General features: G+C 49.1%; 4 protein-coding genes and 1 pseudogene across 5 annotated transcripts, besides 4 other annotated features; 1 reads left to right on the forward strand and 4 right to left on the reverse strand.

The window, feature by feature from the left end:
* Window positions 1-19,276: part of a sequence feature (contig 1.16 792..451587(-1)) that runs on past both edges of the window.
* On the reverse strand, window positions 447-4,137 carry ANIA_01071 (uncharacterized protein; the record flags this gene model as incomplete). Its single annotated transcript, XM_653583.1, has 2 exons — window positions 447-488; window positions 622-4,137. 2 exons carry the CDS (start codon window positions 4,135-4,137, stop codon window positions 447-449), a joined length of 3,558 nt encoding a protein of 1,185 aa, XP_658675.1.
* Window positions 4,828-4,863: a sequence feature (Short protein (ANIA_11293, CBF88211.1) was converted to a misc_feature.).
* Window positions 4,895-4,916: a sequence feature (Short protein (ANIA_11293, CBF88211.1) was converted to a misc_feature.).
* Window positions 4,951-4,970: a sequence feature (Short protein (ANIA_11293, CBF88211.1) was converted to a misc_feature.).
* On the reverse strand, window positions 7,734-8,646 carry ANIA_11292 (uncharacterized protein; the record flags this gene model as incomplete). The annotated part of the gene is made up of 4 exons (XM_050613235.1): window positions 7,734-7,792; window positions 8,135-8,174; window positions 8,205-8,246; window positions 8,548-8,646. The coding sequence occupies 4 exons, from the start codon at window positions 8,644-8,646 to the stop codon at window positions 7,734-7,736; spliced, it is 240 nt and encodes a 79-aa protein (XP_050469065.1).
* ANIA_01070 lies at window positions 11,502-12,576 on the reverse strand (annotated as a pseudogene). Its single transcript has one exon. A coding segment is annotated over exon 1 (1,075 nt).
* Window positions 15,022-16,151, forward strand: ANIA_01069 (protein chs7; the record flags this gene model as incomplete). The annotated part of the gene is made up of 3 exons (XM_653581.1): window positions 15,022-15,259; window positions 15,324-15,895; window positions 15,966-16,151. The coding sequence occupies 3 exons, from the start codon at window positions 15,022-15,024 to the stop codon at window positions 16,149-16,151; spliced, it is 996 nt and encodes a 331-aa protein (XP_658673.1).
* Window positions 17,502-19,083, reverse strand: ANIA_01068 (esterase/lipase family protein; the record flags this gene model as incomplete). The annotated part of the gene is made up of 3 exons (XM_653580.1): window positions 17,502-18,693; window positions 18,750-18,898; window positions 19,042-19,083. 3 exons carry the CDS (start codon window positions 19,081-19,083, stop codon window positions 17,502-17,504), a joined length of 1,383 nt encoding a protein of 460 aa, XP_658672.1.

The following is a 19,276-nucleotide window of genomic DNA, read 5'->3' on the forward strand; positions in this document are numbered from 1 at the left end:
TGGTAAGTAACCCTCATACCCGGAACCAAGTTCCAGACCGGGATGTAGCTACAATAGTCATTCAGTGATGAAGGTCTTGCCTCGTTTCCCGCCATGGATAAATCGCTATGACTCAAAGGAAAAGAACAATCGCTGCTCTCGCCGAGCCTACTGTCAAATACAGACCCACTCGATATGTCCTATCTCTGAAACTGATGTGTCTCCTCAACCCTAACCTGAAAGGCATACTAATCCGGTTAGGGTTAGTGGCTTGTAACGTGGGAAGTTACGTGAGAAAGCATATCATGATGCAACAATTTACTTTTCTTGCTAGTATCTGTCACAGGTACTAACTAGTATGGCTTATTTTTTAAATCCTTCCTGTGTATCTTCTAAGATTCCAGTCTGAGTGGTTGCTGGTGGAGATGTGCGATTTGCTGCTGTACTGTGCTCATCTTTCCAGTCACTCACGGCACGAGAAGAGGATCTGGTAAGTGGATGGTTTGGCCCTATTATTTTGCTGCATACTTCAGAACATCTTCGCATTAGGGCCAATGAGTCTTGAAGCTTTCCCCGAGCTTTCCAGGTATAGGCAAGGTTCGCCATGCTGGTTAGAGTATCAGGATGCTCAGGGCCCAGTACTCTCTTTCTTGTCTCCATGACTTGCATAGATAACTTTTCCGCCTTGTCCCATCGTCCCTGGTTCCGGTAGGTTGATGCGAGGTTCGCCATGCTGCTCAGAGTATCAGGATGCTCAACACCTAGCATGATCTTCCTTGTCTCTGTCACATGCATAAAGAGCTTCTCGGCCTTATTCCATCGTCCTTGTTTCTGGTAGGTTGATGCCAGGTGCGCAATGCTTCTTAGCGTGTTAGGATGCTTACTACCCAGCACTGTCTTAAATGCCTCTATAACCTGCACCTCTAGCTTCTCGGCTTCATTCCATCGTCCCTGACTCCAGTAGGTTGATGCTAGGTTCGCCATGCTGCTTAGAGTGTTAGGATGCTCAGCGCCCAACACCGTCTTGGCCGTGTTTATGACCTGCACCTCTAGCCTCTCAGCTTCATTCCATCGGCCCTGGTTTCGGTAGGTTGATGCCAGGTTTGCCATGCTACTCAGAGTGCTTGGATGCTCAGCACCCAGCACTGTCTTGGCCGTATCTATGACCTGCACCTCTAGCTTCTCAGCTTCATTCCACCGTCCTTGGTTCCGGTAGGTTGATGCCAGGTTCGCCATGCTGCTAAGCGTGCTTGGGTGCTTAGCACCAAGCACTATATTCCGTATCTCCATGACTTGCAGAAACAGCTTCTCAGCTTCATTCCATCGACCCTGACTCCGGTAGGTTGATGCCAGGTTCGCCATGCTGCTAAGCGTGCTTGGATGCTTAACCCCCAGAGTTATTTTGGATGTCTCCATAACTTGTATTTCCAGTTTCTCCGCTTCATTCCATCTTCCCTGATTTTGGTAGGTTGATGCTAGGTTCGCCATGCTGGTCAGAGTGGCTGGATGCTCAACACCCAGCACAATCTTCCTTGTCTCCATCACATGTATAAACAGCTTCTCAGCTTCATGAAATCGTCCCTGATTCCAAAGTGTTGACGCTATGTTCGACATGCTGCTCAAAGTGTCAGGATGCTCAGCACCCAGCACTGTCTTGGATGACTCCATGACTTGTACCTCCAGCTTCTCAGCTTCATTCCATCGTCCTTGATTCCGGTAAGTTGATGCTAGGTTTGCCATGCTGGTCAGTGTGTCGGGATGCTCAGCACCCAGCACTATCTTGGACGTCTCCATGACTTGCACCTCCAGCTTCTCAGCTTCATTCAATCTTCCCTGACTCCAGTATGTTGATGCCAGGTTTGCCATGCTCCTCAGAGTGGCGGGATCCTCGGGGCCATTTCTCTTCTGGAATTCCAGTAACTTCACGTACAGAACCTCCGCTTCCAGATATCGGCCATCGCTCAATAGACAATTCGCGATATTTTCAACTAGGTTGATATGTGGGTCCATTTGATTGGTAAAATCGCTCTCATGCATCAACGCCAGAGCATGAGGGAGGTATTGTCGCCAGAGTCCTCGATTTGTGTAGTGGTCGTTTGGGAAAACTTTCTCCATTTGATCAGCTACCCTTTGGACCCAGTGACTAAACACTCTATTCTTTCTCAACCAATATCGGGTCGCAATATGTACCAGCCTGTGCATATTTATGTCTCCCTCTTGGCTGTTGATGAAGTTGTATGCACACAGGAGCCCTAAAGCATCAACTCTCTTTTTCCCTGATATCTGGGCTGGAAGAAGAGACTGCGGAATATTTCGCGGACTGATACAGGCCATAAAAGATAAATAGTCTGCTGCTAATGGATCCTGCTGTTGAATCTGCTTGAAGGATATTAGCCAGGTGGTGATCACGGCATTCTCAATGTCCTTGTATCGTCCCGGGTCCCTGAATTTCTCACTTAGAAGATCCACAGCATCCTGCTCCTCGTCTTGTAAGAGTGTCAGGTAAGCAGCCAGATCCAAACGCTTCTTGTTGATGTATGCAGCTGCCTGCGCGATTGCCAGTGGGAGATATTCCAGATGTTTCAAGAGTGCAACTATAATACTATCATGCTTTAGTAAGCTTTTTTGTATTAGTAGGCTCTCAAGGATACTCCGCGCAATCTCTTTATCAACATCTGGAACAGGAACGATATTTGAGTATGTGAGCTCCACAGCAAGCTCCCAGTTGCGGGTAGTGAATACGATGCGGCCTTGCTCACTTTGGGGGAGAAAGTCCTCAAGAGCTGGAGCTTTATCATAAGCCGTTAACCACAAATCCGTATCATCCGCATTATCGAAAATCAGAAGCCACTTCCCTGCGTTCTTGGAGCTGAGATATGCCTGAATCTGTTCCTTAACCTCTGCAGGCTTCACATTAAACAGTCCAAGTATTTGTGCAATCTCAAGGAACGACTGCTCAATCATTGCATAGCTAGTGCATGGAACCCAGAATATCGAACATCCTGAATCTTGGTCTCGTCTGCGGTATGCCAGCTCCAAGGCAACTTGTGTCTTCCCCACCCCCCCTAAACCAGTGATTGCGATCCTTCTAGGCCCATCTTGCATTGATAGTAGTTCTTCCAGCTTCTTGATCTCATCACCGCGGCCGACAAATTTCGGGTTCCTTGGTAGAGAGACCATGCAATGCCGTATTTTGCTGCTCTCTAGCAAGTCAGAATTCAGTTTGCAAGGAGGCATGACTGCTAGCAGAAGTTTTCCGTAAGCAGCTGCTGTTAATGCCGCATACCCTTGCCACTGTTTCTGCTTATGCGAGTCGCAGTAATCACATATTCCTCGGATAACAAGTGTTGGGAGTTCGTTCATTAGGCCTGCGGCCTCCATCTCAAAGCAGAGCACTCCATGTTTTTGGGCTAGACGGTCTCGGGTTACTGAGTCTTTCATAACCTGGTCTCCAGACGCGATTAAGCCATAATGGACATATATTGTCTCCGTCAAACGTGGCTGTCGTTCAACCAAGTACTTTTTATCGCACGTTTCGCAATCAGAATCATTATCAGCATGATGATAGGAGGGCTCAAAGAGGTAATCGGTGGTCCGTGCCGGAGGGGAGAACCTTGTGTTCATGTCAGGGTTTCGTTTCAATACATCGCTCACTATTTTGGAAATACCATCCTCGCCTTCTGTCATTTGCTTCGCTTGCAGTTGGCTCATATGTGTTAGAAGGGACTGCGGTGGCTGATTCAGGATGCCTGTGGGCTCGAAACGTCCGCCTTGAACTGCCTTTCCATAGTCATAATGTATAACCCCACCATGTTTTCGTCCCGGTTTGCTGACAACCACGTCGCCTAATCGAATGTCATTGCTCTTGCTGGGGACTCCACCACCAATCCCCACCATTAGCCCAAGCTGCAGCCGGGGAAAGGTCAAACGCATGCGAGATACGACGGTTGCGGCAGACACTGTTCCGTACACGCCGTTCGGTAGGTACGCTATGACTATGTAATGACCGTTAAGTTCGCCAAATTCATAAGCATTCGGATCAGAGATCTGTTGAGGTGGAGCGTGGATCTTGTCGAGCATAGCTCGAGCCGCTGCCGCCTCCAGCACCAGGGCGCATATCCAAGCGATTGTGTAGTCAGCAAGCTTGAAAGTGTTCATCTCCTGGCACGACTAACTGGGCAATAGGGAGAGTCGAGGCTAATTTCAAAGCAAATCCCTAGTAGAAAGAGGCAACCGTGATAGCTCGAAAGAATGCTGCATATCTTCGAGATGATCCTGGTGCTGAGGCGGGGTAGAATTTGCCTGTTGCCTCACTTGGACAGCTAATCAATTGTCAACACGAAGGTCACGGGCGTTCTGACGCGAAAGCCTTGTCTGTTCCCTTAGAAAGGATTCTTTTAACCTCCCGCTATGACCTCAAATTAATTTGTTCAGTTTGCATATAGAATTCTCATTGTCTTCAATTCAGCCCTTGTCATGAAAATACTCTTCCTAATAGAATACAGTATGAAGTATTCCTAGGGGAAGATCGATGTCATCCCGTAAATCAGCAGCTTTGGGTAGAGACAGACACCTTGCCACATTTGGCAATTGGGCGGTTTGCGGGTTATCCAGCCGTTTGCTACGTATAATACGAAGAGCCATCCTGCGCTATCAAGCATGGAGATGACGTGCCATCTTAACGATTGAAGATGGAAGCACATGGTGGCCTTAAGGATCGAGGTCAAGCAGAAGGGCTAGGCCGGGTGTTCCTCCGTAATGGTACATTCTGGTCAATTTCGAGTTTTTCGTCGCATTCAGGGCATTTACAGGCCAGAAAATAGGGCTAACCGCTTCTAAGCGGCCAGCATGCAGGCACGTTGCGTATCAGGTCTAGACCGAACCGTAAGCAAGACGTATTATTTACTTTTGAAAGGTTAGAGGGCTGAAGTTGTATTGTAAGTTCCTTAAGGGATGTAACTGTTATGTTAGTATTCCAGTTCATGAGTTGAATGGTTTATCTGGGTATAACTATGGATGGTAACGGCGCTAATTTTAGATAAAAAAAAAAAAAAAAGAAACGAAAAAGACTGACAAGGACGAGATTCGAACTCGCGAGGTTTCCCACTGCGGATTTTGTAGGTATAATACCTAAACACAGCGCCTTAACCACTCGGCCACCTTGCCTGAGAGTCTTCAAAGAAGCGTGTTTTACGACACGTGAAATGATGCCGTACAGAATCTACAAATGTCTTCAATTCCTGGGGAACATTGCCATCTCGACTCTGTAGAGCGAAATTCGAACCAGATTCATCAATACTATACTTGCTCTATCTGCAAAAAGATGTTGCTTTGTTGGACTGATGTCTTCCCGTGCGAGGCATTGCCAGCCTGGAAGATATTTTGGTATAGCATCGAGCATGCGGAAAGTCTTACCTGCCAAGAATACCATTTAGAACAGAGAAATGCCATTAGAGCACATTGCTCTCTGATTCAATGCTTTACAGACTTCCGTCTTACCTGAGCTGTCCCACTCAGCACTCTTGGCCAACCTTCTCGTTCACGTTGACAATGACCTCGTCATTCACATCACCTATCCCAGAAGCGTGATCTGCTTGACAATCTCTTGAGTTCACTTGAGAAACTCTGCCTTATTCCAATAAGTCATGGTGGTTCTACCAGCCGTCTGTATAGCCTTTCAAAGAGGCCCGATTCACCTAAGGTCCGGAAGTATCATGTTGATGCGCTGCGCTTCGAAGGTCGAGCTTTGCTGCTCTCGTGGCAGGAGGTTGTTCAGACCTAGCCCTCTAAATACATGACTTCACCGGTCTTTCAAACTTCATTGATAGTCTTACATCATCTTGTTTCACTGAACCGGGACGATACTAGGCGCATACATCCTAGGCCGCTTCTTGCCGTCGCCAGTACATCGCTGGATGTGATCGGTGGCAGCTGACAAAGGTGAGTGGGAAGAACACTCTTTTCATATTAGAAGCACCTCTTCCATTATTCTGTACGTGTTTCAGTCAGGACCTGTTGGTTCTTCATTTTCATAAAGGCAAGCTGAGATCTGAAAAGTTATATGGCGCTGTTCATGGGACTAAGAGTATACAAAGATATGCAGAAGCTGTTCACTATAATTCTGTCCGTCACAAATTTCGCATTTGATGCTAGCCGCATGTTATTTACAGAATTCACCCTTGAGAAAAGGCACGCCAGACATAATACATATGGTGCTTCACGTATCAAATCTCAGTTGCCCCTTGCTACCAAGCCGGTTTATGACGCGGTAAATCCTCAAGCATACAGAGGACATTAACGCAGCAGTGAGATGATACAGAGATTGGGGGTATTCCGGCGGCGAACGTTCTGATGGAGAATAGGAGTCATGCCTTGGGGGATTTGGCCCTTGAGCCTAGTGATGATCCTGGCTCCGGTTCATGGTGTCAGTGGAACCTCAAGGTAATAACCTGGGCTTTGAGATATAGCATTTATCAATATACTAATCCTTTGGCCAGAGCCATTACATTCATACCATAAAAACGAGATATCTGTACTAGGTAGATATATGCTGAACTCAGCGGCCGTCAGCTCAGTCCAGCAAAGCTATGGACAAGCTTTCGGACCCTGTCGGATTATTACCGTTAAGGGCAGTGTTTCCTTCCAAAAGTGGACATAAGAGCTAAACAGTATATGGTAGCTGGATCCAATATATAACGCCTCTTGCCATCAACTCTGCGCGTGATGTAATAGTTCATACGGCCCACCTTGTGTACTCCAGGTGTCACATTCCAAGCCCCCAAACTCATACGACCGGTTATCCAGCTAGATTCGCGCGGTCCCTGGCACTCCCGTAATCCGAGTCTCCAACCGGAAATATTAGCCAGAGTCTGCCACATGGCACTGACAAAACCGGGGCCCGCTTCCAGCTGGGTCGGGTCTAACCTGGTCCCGTTCCTGAAGCCAAGTGGATCTGTCCTCGTCTCCAGCGCTGGGGCTGGCTCATTTTAGACCTCAATCGTTCCTGCACCTGCAGGATTCTTAGTCCTATTACTGTTCCTTTACTTTGTCATATTGACTAACTTGCTAGTTTATTTTTAAGAGTCACAAAGACAGAGTCAGAAGGATGCGTGCGCGGATCTAGGGCCGTCGATGCACTGACATAGAAATGCAGAGTCAGTCGCGAACTACTTACTCATGAACTAGTGCACCGCTGCCGGACTCTGACTCAGGCGGTCGGCGAGTCATGTCACCCAGGGATTGTCCCAATCGTCAGAACACTAACTCATCATAAGCGCTCTGACGATTTACTACGCGGTCGTTACCTGATCTGAATAGTCATGGTAACGGCCTCGCAGAACTGAGTTTAGGCTCTTACTATCAAGCAGCTGGAGGGTGCAGAATGGCCTTCAAAAGTGGATACTAGTAATGGATGCAGTTGAACGGCGGCTACTTTCTTAGGTCTCCTTATTATGCAGACATATCGCACGTGGTGAAGTTAGGGCTCGGATTGTGGAGCGAAGTAAAGCCGTGACAGCAGATCGAGAAAGTGATAGATGTTTGATTGCCACAAGCCATTCAGGGCATTAGACTGTGTGTAGGAGCTTGAGCAGATGAGTTTGCCTTTAGATTGCAGAGTTCAGATATAGAGATAATAGACCTTTTCTTGAATGGCCTTTTCTTAATGGCTAACATATATAGGGGAGTAGTAGGAGGGGCCTAGGTATGAAGCACTAACTAATGACCAGCTAGACCGATGGGCTAATGCATGCTTTTTAGCGACTTGACGGTTCAAAAGCGTGCGCACCGAACGTGCTTGCAACGTGCTTGCAATCTATAGCGCAGGAGAATAGACTTACGCTGGGGTCTTGATTGCATTAAGTAATAGACTACTGTTGAATACCTCTTGAGACTACAGGAGTGGACCTGGGATCGGGCCAATCACCTCTTACATTACTAGAGCAAAGATAAGGTACCGAGTCTCTCCGGGTATTTCTACAAACCATGTGATGCAGTGGTTCTATCGGACCTACTTTGAAAGATTCTAAACAATTTCACGGGAGAAGCCGGATAAAGCCGATTCAGTCATTGTTCTGGCCGGGTTATCATCCTCCTATATCCGGACACGCAATCTATAATCCAGGGGTCTAAGAGGACGTACGTATCCGATACAAACCTTGTATGTCCAGGGCCACGCATCGGATGGAAGAGAAGAGCTGGGGGATTTTTTTTGATTGGCGGCTTACTTGGACTAATTCCCGGCATCCGTCCTCAGTTTGCGCACGGGGCTGTTAGCACGGTAATTAGTTTGTTGGCCTAAATTTTGGGTGTACAAGCGCAATATCTAAGACTCTGGCCGTAAAAACCTAGCTGCCTAGGAGGTCAGTTGCTCTGGGGGGCTAAAAAGCTACGTAAACGTTCTGGACGCCGTCAGTACTAGTACTTTAGTAGTAGTTGGAGTAGCGGGTCACGGTAAAAGGCCTAATTCAGGATATTACCCGACCAGCTAAAGACTTGGGGTGCGTACTCTGTACTTCATTGTATCCTGGCCCTGGGGGTATACTTAGCTGCACGCTCTGGGGGGCTTACCATATATGACCCCCAACCACGACCCCAATCCCAACCCAGTGGCCCTACCCGCTGGGTTGCTTCTCGTTGGCCGGAATACTTCCGACAGAGTGCCTGCATGTTCGGGTAGGTGTACTATGGGGTAGTCTGATCTCTGTTCAAGGTATGTATTCCGTGATCCCAAACTATACTCGAAGTAACTGGATTCACGAAAAGAGAAATGAGCTCACAATTGCGTAATTGGCTGATCGACAGGGCTGTTCTCTTTTTACAACGGAGGGCAATTGTTGGCTGATGCGGCCCTGCGGGATGGCTTTCGGGGACTGGCAGCGCTGGAGCTCCGTGAATGGTTGAGGGCCGGCTTCGATTTCGAAGGTGCCGGAATATAGTCGCAGGCGTTGGCTTAGCGCAGTGTAACAGCTATGAAATGGGGTTGGGGATGGATCGATGATCCGTCCGTGTCTGATCAAGCCACTCGACTCGTTTCCGAAGCGAGTCGCGATCTTCATGAGACGGCCTCCCGCCCCCACAGCACGGATCCATCATCTTTGTTCGTCAGGATGGTGATTGACTGCTAAGAGATGCTGTTTCAGCTGCTTCGTCATCGGTTCTAAAGGTTCCTCGTAAGGTGGAGATGAAAGGGGTTTGGTTGGCTAACTCCGAGGATGCGGTTTATGAGCCAGGATGATATGATCGACAAATAACAGTGGATATGTGCCAGATTGATCCAAAAGGTGATGGATTGTGCCATCACCGTCAAGCAAGCTTGCGCCTTGGTATGGGTGCCGAGCCAGAAGGAATGTGAGAGAATATCAGCGCCACCAGCGGGAACGGTGGCCCAGCACAAAAGGGGCAATGGGCGCAGTGCAGATGCCAGCCCGCACACTGCCCAATAGCTCTAGGATATAGGATCAATGGGGAGACAGACAGCATCGTCTCTGCTAAAAGACAGTACAATATGAGTACTCTTACCTCGCGATCGGGCCAAGACAGGATTGGCCTGTGGCGTTTAGTCTAAAGCTCCTATGAGCTGGCCGGGTTCTTAGCAGCGTCCAACTGCCGTGATTCGCAGGAGGGTTATCTTAATTAGTATTTGGCCACATATTAATCAACAACGGTCATGCAATCATGGATCCAATAAACAACAACCAAGATGCGCCGGCGTGCGTAAGAAAGGCCATCTTGGGAGATGTGCCGGGCCTCTTATGTGCGAGCAGGGGGGAAAAAATTCGTGCGAGCTATCTCACCCGCAATCACTCTAGTCCAGTGATTTCGAAACTCCAGGTTGCCGCGGAGGCGTAGGTGGATTGCGTGGGGATGGAAATGAGGACACCGGTCTGGTGGGTGTGATAAAGCTGCATGGACCAGTCCCTGGGACAGATGAAATGAGGGCCGGAGACTGTCTCAACGAGAAACTCCAAGTGGTCGAAACAAGTGTGACAGCCGGGATGGGTTATCGTCGAGGGGCTTCGAGATGAGTCGAGTCGAGCCTGTAAAGAGCTCATGGGAGCAGACAGGCAGACGATGGCAATGCCGGTCGCAGAGCACAGACTCCATCTTCATCTCGGAGCAATAGCGGTACACTATCAGTTGGGGGCTTGGCGGCAATTTATATTATCTGCAGAGCGTCCGTTATATTGCTAATATACTGCCATAGAATAGACGAGGTCAAGGCGCATAAGCATTCGAACATCTCCTGATTTTCGCCTGATCCTCCCGCTCCCGGAGGGCAACAAGTCCAGGTATCGAAAGCACCAGGTCCAAGCTCCTCGACTAAAGCGGACACATGCTGCAGGCCTGCGCTGGGACATGTGATGCTGCCTGTGCGAGAGTCTAGATCAGGCTTGCGACGGATAAAGAAGAGAAACAAAGAAAGATCATAAGTCATGATGGTAGAATTCAACCGTCTAGAAATCCCAATTCCCGGTCCAACGCCATACAGAGGGACCTTTCTAAAACAAGTGCACATCCAGCTGGTCCAGGAAGTACGTCAAACCCACTGCCGCAGGCAAAGTCGTAGGTAATAAAACACAGCCGAAGCGAAGAAACTCAGACATCCGTATAACAAACAGAGGTATCGTAGCGGAATCAAAAAACTCGAACCACCGGAAGAGGCCCGTTCCCACAGAAGAGCATGGCCAAGATCAGCCGGCGAGTGACATACACGTCGACGAGGGTTTCCCATCGCCCCGCGAGCGCAGCTGTGAGCTCATAAACAGCTGCTCAGAGCGATCATCGATTGCAAAGGACGCACTTCCCGACAACGACAATAAATCTGTCGTGTGGGGAGCTCGAACACCGCGCCTCTTTCGGCTCGTCGATGGAGGTGCGAATGACATGAGAGCTGGGTTGGTTGCATGCGCTGTATATGTAGTAGTTCTTGTAATGATTGCACATTATTGTTTGCAAATGGACGGGCCAGCCGGAATGAGAAGTGTTAGGTTGAAGGCTGAGCTAGTGGTGCGCGTCTCTATGGAGGCGGAATATAGAGTGTGTTCAGTGGTAGCGACTTGGCGTTGGGTGCAGTGGATCGCTGGCAAGCAGACAGAAGTCCGGATTGAAGAAAAAGGATGGTCGAGGTGAGCGCGCGAATGTACCAGAAGCAGAGAACAATATATACTCAGGGATTCTTGCTCATAGAACCATGGAGAGAAGTGGTCCAACTTGTAACTGCCATTATCAAGGATTATAGTAGGGTCCGGGGCCGTCACAAGCCAGGCGCAGTCTGCCAGGGTTACTCGACAGGGGAGTTGGGAAAAAAATGGCCAAGAGCCAAAATGTGATTGGCCTTTTTTTTTTGTCACGGAGTGTTATTATTCGGGACTATCCATTATTATTCTGAGGCCGATTTAAACCATTTACTCTGGTATACCCCGGTAAGAATGTTAGTCCGGTGGGCCTTACAAGGATATGACTCCTTTGGATTCTGCCGTTCGTATTAATGCTAATATCTTACTAATATTTTGTATGGCCACCCTCTGCCTCGATTACTGCCTGACATCTGGCTTGCATAGACCCAATAAGGCCTTCCAAAAAGTCTGTAGGGACTGCATCCTATGAAGCTTGTATAATTTCTCATAGGGCATCATAAGATAGCTGGCGGTCATCTGGATATCTCTCTTGGATCCAGTCTTTCATCCAGTTCCATACTATCTCAATAGGGTTCAGATCAGGGGAGAAGGCAGGCCAACTAATAGGATAGATACTATGCTCATGAAGCTCTGCTATAGTATCTTTGCTGGCATGGCCAGGTGCTCCATCATGCATAAGACAAAGATAGTTACCTTGCTGTCGGTTCAGGCAAAGATAGCCGTCAATAATAGGCACAATTTGCTCACAGTAACTCTCTGCATTGATAGAGCCCCATTCTTTCTCCCAGAAAAGGCAAGGGCCTTTAGTATCTCCATAAAATGATCCCCAAAACATCCAACCATGCTTTTTGGGGGTAGACGAACAAATACAGGTCTTATCTAGCTCTTCTCCTGCTCTTCTGGTAACCCAGATTCTGGTATAGAAGCCTGGAGTAACCCAAGTCTCATCAGACCAAAGTATTTAATTCCATTGCTCAATTATCCAATTCACATGCTCAAGGGCCCAGGCAAGACGTACACGCTTTGTATTGTCCAATAAAGGTGGCTTTCGAAGAGCTTTGCATCGGGAATAGCCTCGTTTTTTAAGTGCTCGAGCAAGTGCAGTTTCTCCACAGGGAAGATTTAGTTCTTCAATAACTCGTTTATAAGATAGTCGGCGCGTACGTTGTGATGAAGAGATAAAGGTAATGATATTGTCCATATCCTCTTCTGATAGCTTCGGGCGCTGGCCAGGAGGCTTTTGAGGAGTAGATTGCTCATTCTGGCAGGTATATTGCACCTGACGATAGGTAAATCCAAGCTGAGAAGAGATCTGTTGATAGGTAAAACCAGCATCTTGTAGAGTCAAAATGCGAATCCAATCATCGCGACTTAGCCATCTAGAACTTTGGCTCCTTTCAGATATCTCAGTCACCTCCAAAGGCGCCTCTGGAGGGGTACTAGGTCTGGGGATAGCCATATTAGCAATGCTCACCACCATGGATCTCAGGAGGATGGCGATATTGGAGGTTTTACTAGCTTCAAAACTAGGCTGAATTAAGAAAGCGGTGCTTTGAAGGCCTCACCGCTTCAGAGGAGTCATATCCTTGTAAGGCCCACCGGACTAACATTCTTACCGGGGTATACCAGAGTAGTCCCATGTTAAATATCAGGGATTGATGGGGACTTCATCCTGAGCCAACCACAGCGACGCAAGGCGCCCATCCAGTTTAGCATCATGAAAGGTATTGCCATTTTCCGAGCCATCGGCCCCGAAGTAGAACGGTACCGCGGCTGCGCTGCAAGTTGTGGCCGTGAAAGAGAAGGGTGGAACTTAGGGGCCCACATGGATAGCTTCAAATTCGTCCTCATGGATCCGCCCGTTTCGGCTCGATCGGGTTGCGAGAATTTATCAGTGATCGACGCCGTCCCCCCAAAGCCGTTGAAACCTGATGTAGTCTAAGCCTTTAACGGCACGTGGCGCTAGCTGGGATCTCATGCAGAGATCAATAGTCAGTTGGATTCCAATTCGAAGCGATGGGTTTACTGACAGATCGTGTCCGCGCTGGCGCTGGGCAACGAGCCGAACTCGGAATTGTAGCGAAAGTAAGTCTCATCGAGAGTGCAGAGCTGCGTTAGGTTAATCTATGGGGAAACTCTGTACAGAGTAGGCCACCGGTAGTTTCCAAGATTCGGCAGTTCTAACCTCCATGGATGATGGAGCCTGCAGCCCCCACCGCTGCATAAACTCCGGGAGAGGCCAGGGTTTTTACGTGTGGAACTAGGCTGGCTGGGCACGGAGTATAACTGTATAAGGTACGCTCCAGGTCGGTGATATGATATCAGTAGCGTATTGATGCTTCGGAAGAACACTCATTGGCTGCGGCGATTTTAGTTCCGGCTTCTATAGCTGTGGATTCTTGCATTAACTCTGTACGTGCTCCGAGCCTCCGCCCGTCCACCGTACGAAAGCCGGCCCCCACGATATATCTGCATAACACCCTGGTTCCAGCCCGCATGGATTTCACTCAAAGAGGAGCTTGAACTGACTTGGCCCGGCCTGTAACAGATAAACTCTTCAATCCTGTGACGTGTTCTCAGTCGCGGATACCCGGCTTTCGGCCAGGTCAAAACTGCGCGTCGGTGACAACTCAACGAAGGCGGATCCAAGAAGAAACGTCCTCGTCATTGTCCTTCCGCCTCGTAATAGAAAGTATGTTTATTGGTACCCGTGTTCGTGTTTCGTGCTTTGTTGTCCGAAATCGTCTAGCGGGATCTTCCGAGCAACTGCCGGATCCCTGCGGACCTTGAGACAAGGCTCAACCCACAAATTAGTATTCCTCGCTCGTTCTATGGTAGGCCGCGGGCGATGGGCATGCTATGGCACCACATCGGGTCAGGATCTCCATGTCTCAGCTCAACCTTCTGTGCTTTCCTCGGAACCGCAAAGTGTGGAGTTTGAGAATGTGCTTGCCCGAATGCAGCTGTCAGGAGAGAATAGGGCAAGCTTTGCGCTGTGAAAGTAATGAGCCATGTTAGTCTATACCAAGGAAGCCTAACCAAGCCAAAGTGGCCGCCAGCTGTGCCTGCGACGAGCTGCACCGGTCCAGACTGCGAAGTGCGAGCGCTTAGCTCTCAGACACGAACAGCCGCAGCTTCGAGACTCGACTCACTTGAAGACAAAGTTTGTTCAGTGGAGACGCCAGCCATCGCGATCCTGTGAGTTTGTAGAAGGCTGAAACTAGAGGCGTAATACTCGTGTGGCTGGCAGTTTCCGGAAGGATTCTGGAAGGCATCACCCCGTACCAAGGACTCGAATGCACACAATCTGGCCATCCAGCACAAGATGGAGACAAACCCAGCCTTGAGAGTTCTTCCCAAACCCTCATCATCTGGGTTATAGGAGTCAGAATGCAGGTACCGATCCCACACAAAGCTGCCGATGGCCTCAAAATCAGCAGAGAACTCCGCCGGATCGCACTGCGCAGCTGCGGTAGAACTCCGGCGGGTGGGGTAAGCATAGTTCCAAGTTTGGTTAGTGGTTTTAAAACACACTAGTCCAAAGATAGTAAAGTATCGGCTCAGCCTAGCCCAGCCTCGATCGGCACTAGTGGATCTCGTGATCTAATTTCAGACAACAGCCAGGACTCCCCTCCCAGCCTTGTTGTGGCAACTTGTATCATCCTTCGCAGTCGGAAACTTTCTGCGCCCGATCCTGCACCCTACCCGGGCCGTCACTCGCTCAAGTTCCTGCTGCGGTTAACCTTTGCGCCTGGCTAACGTCAAAAAGTCGCTCGCTGCGGCCTCGTTCCTGAATCCAGGAGCGGAGCCCCTATCAAGCTCGCCTCTTACTTCGGGGAACTGCATGACCAGAGTTCATTGATCGAGTCGAGAACGGACGAAAAACGCACAAATAACTTTTAAGATGGGCTTTGGCGACTTTGACGAGATCTGCAAGAAGGCAGCGCTGCCGCTCTGTTCTTTGGTCGGCCCCTCGTCAGCAATCTCAGGCTCTACTGGGATTATACCGAACTGCTATGCGCGAAATATCGAGCTGGCCAACACGATTATCTTCGAAGGTGCTGCGTCGTTTCTCCATATTATCGCGTTGGGTATGACCGTGATCATGATCCTGCACATCAGGTCGAAATTCACGGCTGTCGGTAAGTTTGTCGCGCCATATCTTCTTTTCCGGCAAGCCAGCACTAACGATTGTTCCCTGCCTAGGCCGAAAGGAGATTATCACCTTCTTTTACATTTACATGGCCCTCACCGTATGTTCGCTCGTCATCGACGCCGGCGTAGTACCTCCTCGAAGCGGCCCTTTCCCCTGGTTCGTCGCAGTACAGAATGGTTTGACTTCCGCACTTTGCACAAGTCTACTCGTAAACGGGTTTGTCGGATTCCAACTATACGAAGACGGAACAGCCTTGTCAGTATGGCTTCTTCGGCTCACGTCAACGGTCATGTTCGCCGTTTCCTTTCTGATCTCTATCCTGACGTTCAAGTCGTGGGGCGGTCTAAGTCCGACAAACACTCTTGCCATGTTCATCGTCTTATATATCATAAATGCGATCTGCATCGCAGTATACCTAGTGATGCAACTTCTACTTGTGCTGAACACTCTTGAGGATCGTTGGCCGCTCGGCCATATTGCATTCGGCCTGCTTGTCTTCATTGCAGGTCAGGTGATCATGTACGCTTTCGGAGATGTCATTTGCGACAATGTCCAGCATTACCTGGATGGTCTGTTCTTTGCTACATTCTGCAATCTTCTCGCCGTCATGATGGTCTATAAGGTACAGTTAGCTTCAACGTTAAATCTTCCAAGCTTCTCTTTGCATTTTATTGACATCATTTGCTCTCTAGTTCTGGGACTACATCACAAAAGAGGACCTTGAGTTCTCCGTCGGAATCAAGCCGAACAACTGGGAGATCAAGGAACTTCTCCCGGACGAGGACCGTCGGACGACGGTCTACCAAGATACGAATTCGGAGTATGCCGGGAGCATGTACCATCATCGTGCGTCTACCTATAACGGTCACGGCTATTAGTCTACTGTCGACATATACCCCATTCAGACGCACCAGCCAAGTTTCTTCACAAGATATACTTTAAACCTTACATATTTTACGATGCGGTCTTTCTTCGAAGCGAGTACACTAATCTATTTACGACATCACTTTGAATCGTCCAAAATTTTGGTCATCAGTCTGTATATATAGCGAGATCAGCGTCGGGTGTTTGTTTTCTATTATTAATCCAGCGAATATCCATCCGTCATACACATCCTCGTTTGGGGATTTCTCTTAATTTCCTATCCATGTACATTCTCACAAAGGGTAGGATTTAGCGATCACAAAATATTTTGGTTCTTTATCCGTCAAAGTTCAGTGTTTCGGACCAAAACCGGACGGCTACACACTGATACCAACTATTGATAAAGTAGGAAATATCCACGACTAAAGATCCCTGTCGAACTTAACATCGCGCTAGCCTGCGGGTTTATCCGACTCATATGTATGCACACTGCTCTTTTGGGTAGGAGTATAGCGCATGGAACATTTATTTACACCTTCCACCCGGCATTTCGCAGTATGCAGTTAAGGTTTATTGTTGTCTCATCCCGTTACATTATTAATCTTCTCAATTAATCTCTTGACAGAAAGAATCGAATAATTTAGCGGGTTGCACTAAAATCAAAAGCTAGGGCTGATTCCCCCAGGCTTGAGATTAGTACTGATGTTTCGTGTTTAATAAGCCCTAAGTGAATATTGCCGGCATGTGACAGAAAGGATGACCCATCTGCGAATGCATTTGAAGGACCTCATGACTATAATTGATTCGACGGATACCATATACGGTGGCTGACGGGCCATGCCGACTGCCGTGCGATTTCGTGATTATTGTACCTTGATAGACGTCGATTACTAGTCGCTGATAGGCTAATTGGCCGCGAAGAGACCGGTGAGTTTTCCGTTATTGGATAACACCACATTGACTAGGTGCACCTAGCTCGGAGGGACGGAAATTGACTAGCAGCCTGGACCCGGCTGGAAGCACATCCTGTTCCTGGACTGCTTTGGTGGGCGATGGTCGCGCACGGGACCCCTGCAAGGCTATGAGTTGCGCGGAAGGCTTGTGGTTGTGACTCGCAGCTAACATTAATCCGCTATTTTGGCGCAGGACGCTGAACATCCGTACTTGTACTTTGTACTCTGTACTTGAAGTTCGGTGCTAATGGCCTGAAGTATGTAGTGCAAAGACACCAATGAAGTCTGTCAGCCGGCTCCAGTGAGCCGGTAACGACGCTGATCCGTGAAGAATCGCTGTCAAGCAAGATCGGCGGGCTGACAGGAGACGGTTGACGGCGCAAAGGAACCGCACCGAAAGATTCTGCATGATCAATCAATGATTACAACGTCCTCATCCATCCCGCTTTCGGCTTGAGTGTTGGCTCGGTCCTGCTCGGGCCGCGGCATCTTGTCCGCTGGTGCTTCGCTGTAAATAGCCTGTCCTCCTGCGGTACTGTACCATCCCCTGTCCACCGATCTGACCATCGCCGTGCATGCATGATTAACTAGTTCGTAAAAAGCCGGATTCTGCTTCGGGAGAAACATGCAGGTATGGGCCTTGATCTCATCGGTGGCCTTATCATTTACAGCCTTAGTCCATTCGACTCCCGGCCCCGTGCGTTTCGGCTTTTCTTGGGCTTTGCCTTCCTCGCCATCCGGGATAGTGCAAAAAGTACGGTGCTTCGAGCGGATAATCCTGGAGCTGAAGGGTGCCGTTTGACCCTTGCCCGTCTCGTTGACGTTGCCGGTGTTTTCTACCAGGGATGGGGCGCCCTTCCCTAGGCAGGTGTAAAAGTTCACGCATCTGATTCCTCGGTCTTTGCGCACTTGCGACAGTTGCGCAATACGTTGATGGAGCTCTGCTGGTCGTGCTAGGCAGCCCACGAATGCAAGATGCGACGAAACCCATCCCCAGCTATCGGTCAACCGCTGCCGCTGGGAATACATGGCTGCCGCTCCTCCCGCAGCGACAGCTCCTGCAGCGCCAGCAAACATCGCATACCGTCCCCATCGCTGCCAGGACGGTGTCGCTGCAGCGTCACTATCTGACGCAGGCGGTAACTTTTTAGCTTCGTCTGAAGGTGGCGCCGCCCCTTTGCTTGAAGCATTGTTTGCCCCGAGCCCAAATAGTCCAGCAACCTCGGAGAATGCGTTATATGTTGACGTGATTGTCTTGTAATGACCTTCGGCGCCGTAAGACACTACACCTGGTGCGACTCCAAGATATGGGGTATCGAACGCGAACACGCCCTGAATATGAGGAAACATGAATAAGCCCGAGTCCGCCAGATTAGTGCTCTCTGCGGCTGTCGTATCTTTTGAGCCCTCATCGAATTCATATCGTGACGACTGAGCTGGAGTCCTCGCCGGTATGGGCTGTTCAGAAGCCAGGAGCAACAGTGTGTCGGCAGCGACGATTCCGCCCATCGAGTGACCAACGAGAAAGACGTGCACGGAAGGATCAACGGTCGGCGAAGGTGTTCGGTTGGAGACTTCTAGATCGATTACCTGATTCTGCAGCCTGCAGTGCGTCAGCGCAGCTTTTCATCAGCTGAGCGATGGATTATCAACACATACCATTCCCGAAACGCACTCACTGAGTCCTGCAAGCTCCCTCGAGTCTCATACTTGGGGTAAACGAGTGTCGCCACGGTTATGGAGGGGAGCTTGCGGCTAAGGAGAACCTTTATATGTTGCGGAAATTCACCAAATGTGTCATCGCCGCCCTGGTTGCAGGAGGTATTTCTTAGCGACTCTTCGTGGTAAAATTCCTCTCATGCGGAGCACTGGACCACCTCTATGCGGGGAAGACGGAGCCTCCACCTTGTGCTTTGCATAGAAACCACCAAGAAGCGAGGCGCTAGCTTACCTTGAAACCATGAACAAACACCAGCAACAGAGTCTTTTTCATCTTATATAGATGGACTGATTACTGGATGAGATATTTTATGTTATCGTTGGTCATAAAGTAGCAGCACACTGCAGAAGTTCCAGCCCGGTCCCCACATGAGCTTTGGCTACGTCACAGAACACAGTGCACGTGCACGTGATCGTTTTCAGTTTCTGGTGTATCGTTAGTATCTGCTCGTATGGATAATTATTCT

The sequence above is a fragment of the Aspergillus nidulans genome, chromosome VIII, assembly GCF_000011425.1.
Source record: "Aspergillus nidulans FGSC A4 chromosome VIII".
Taxonomy (NCBI): Eukaryota; Fungi; Ascomycota; class Eurotiomycetes; order Eurotiales; family Aspergillaceae; genus Aspergillus; species Aspergillus nidulans.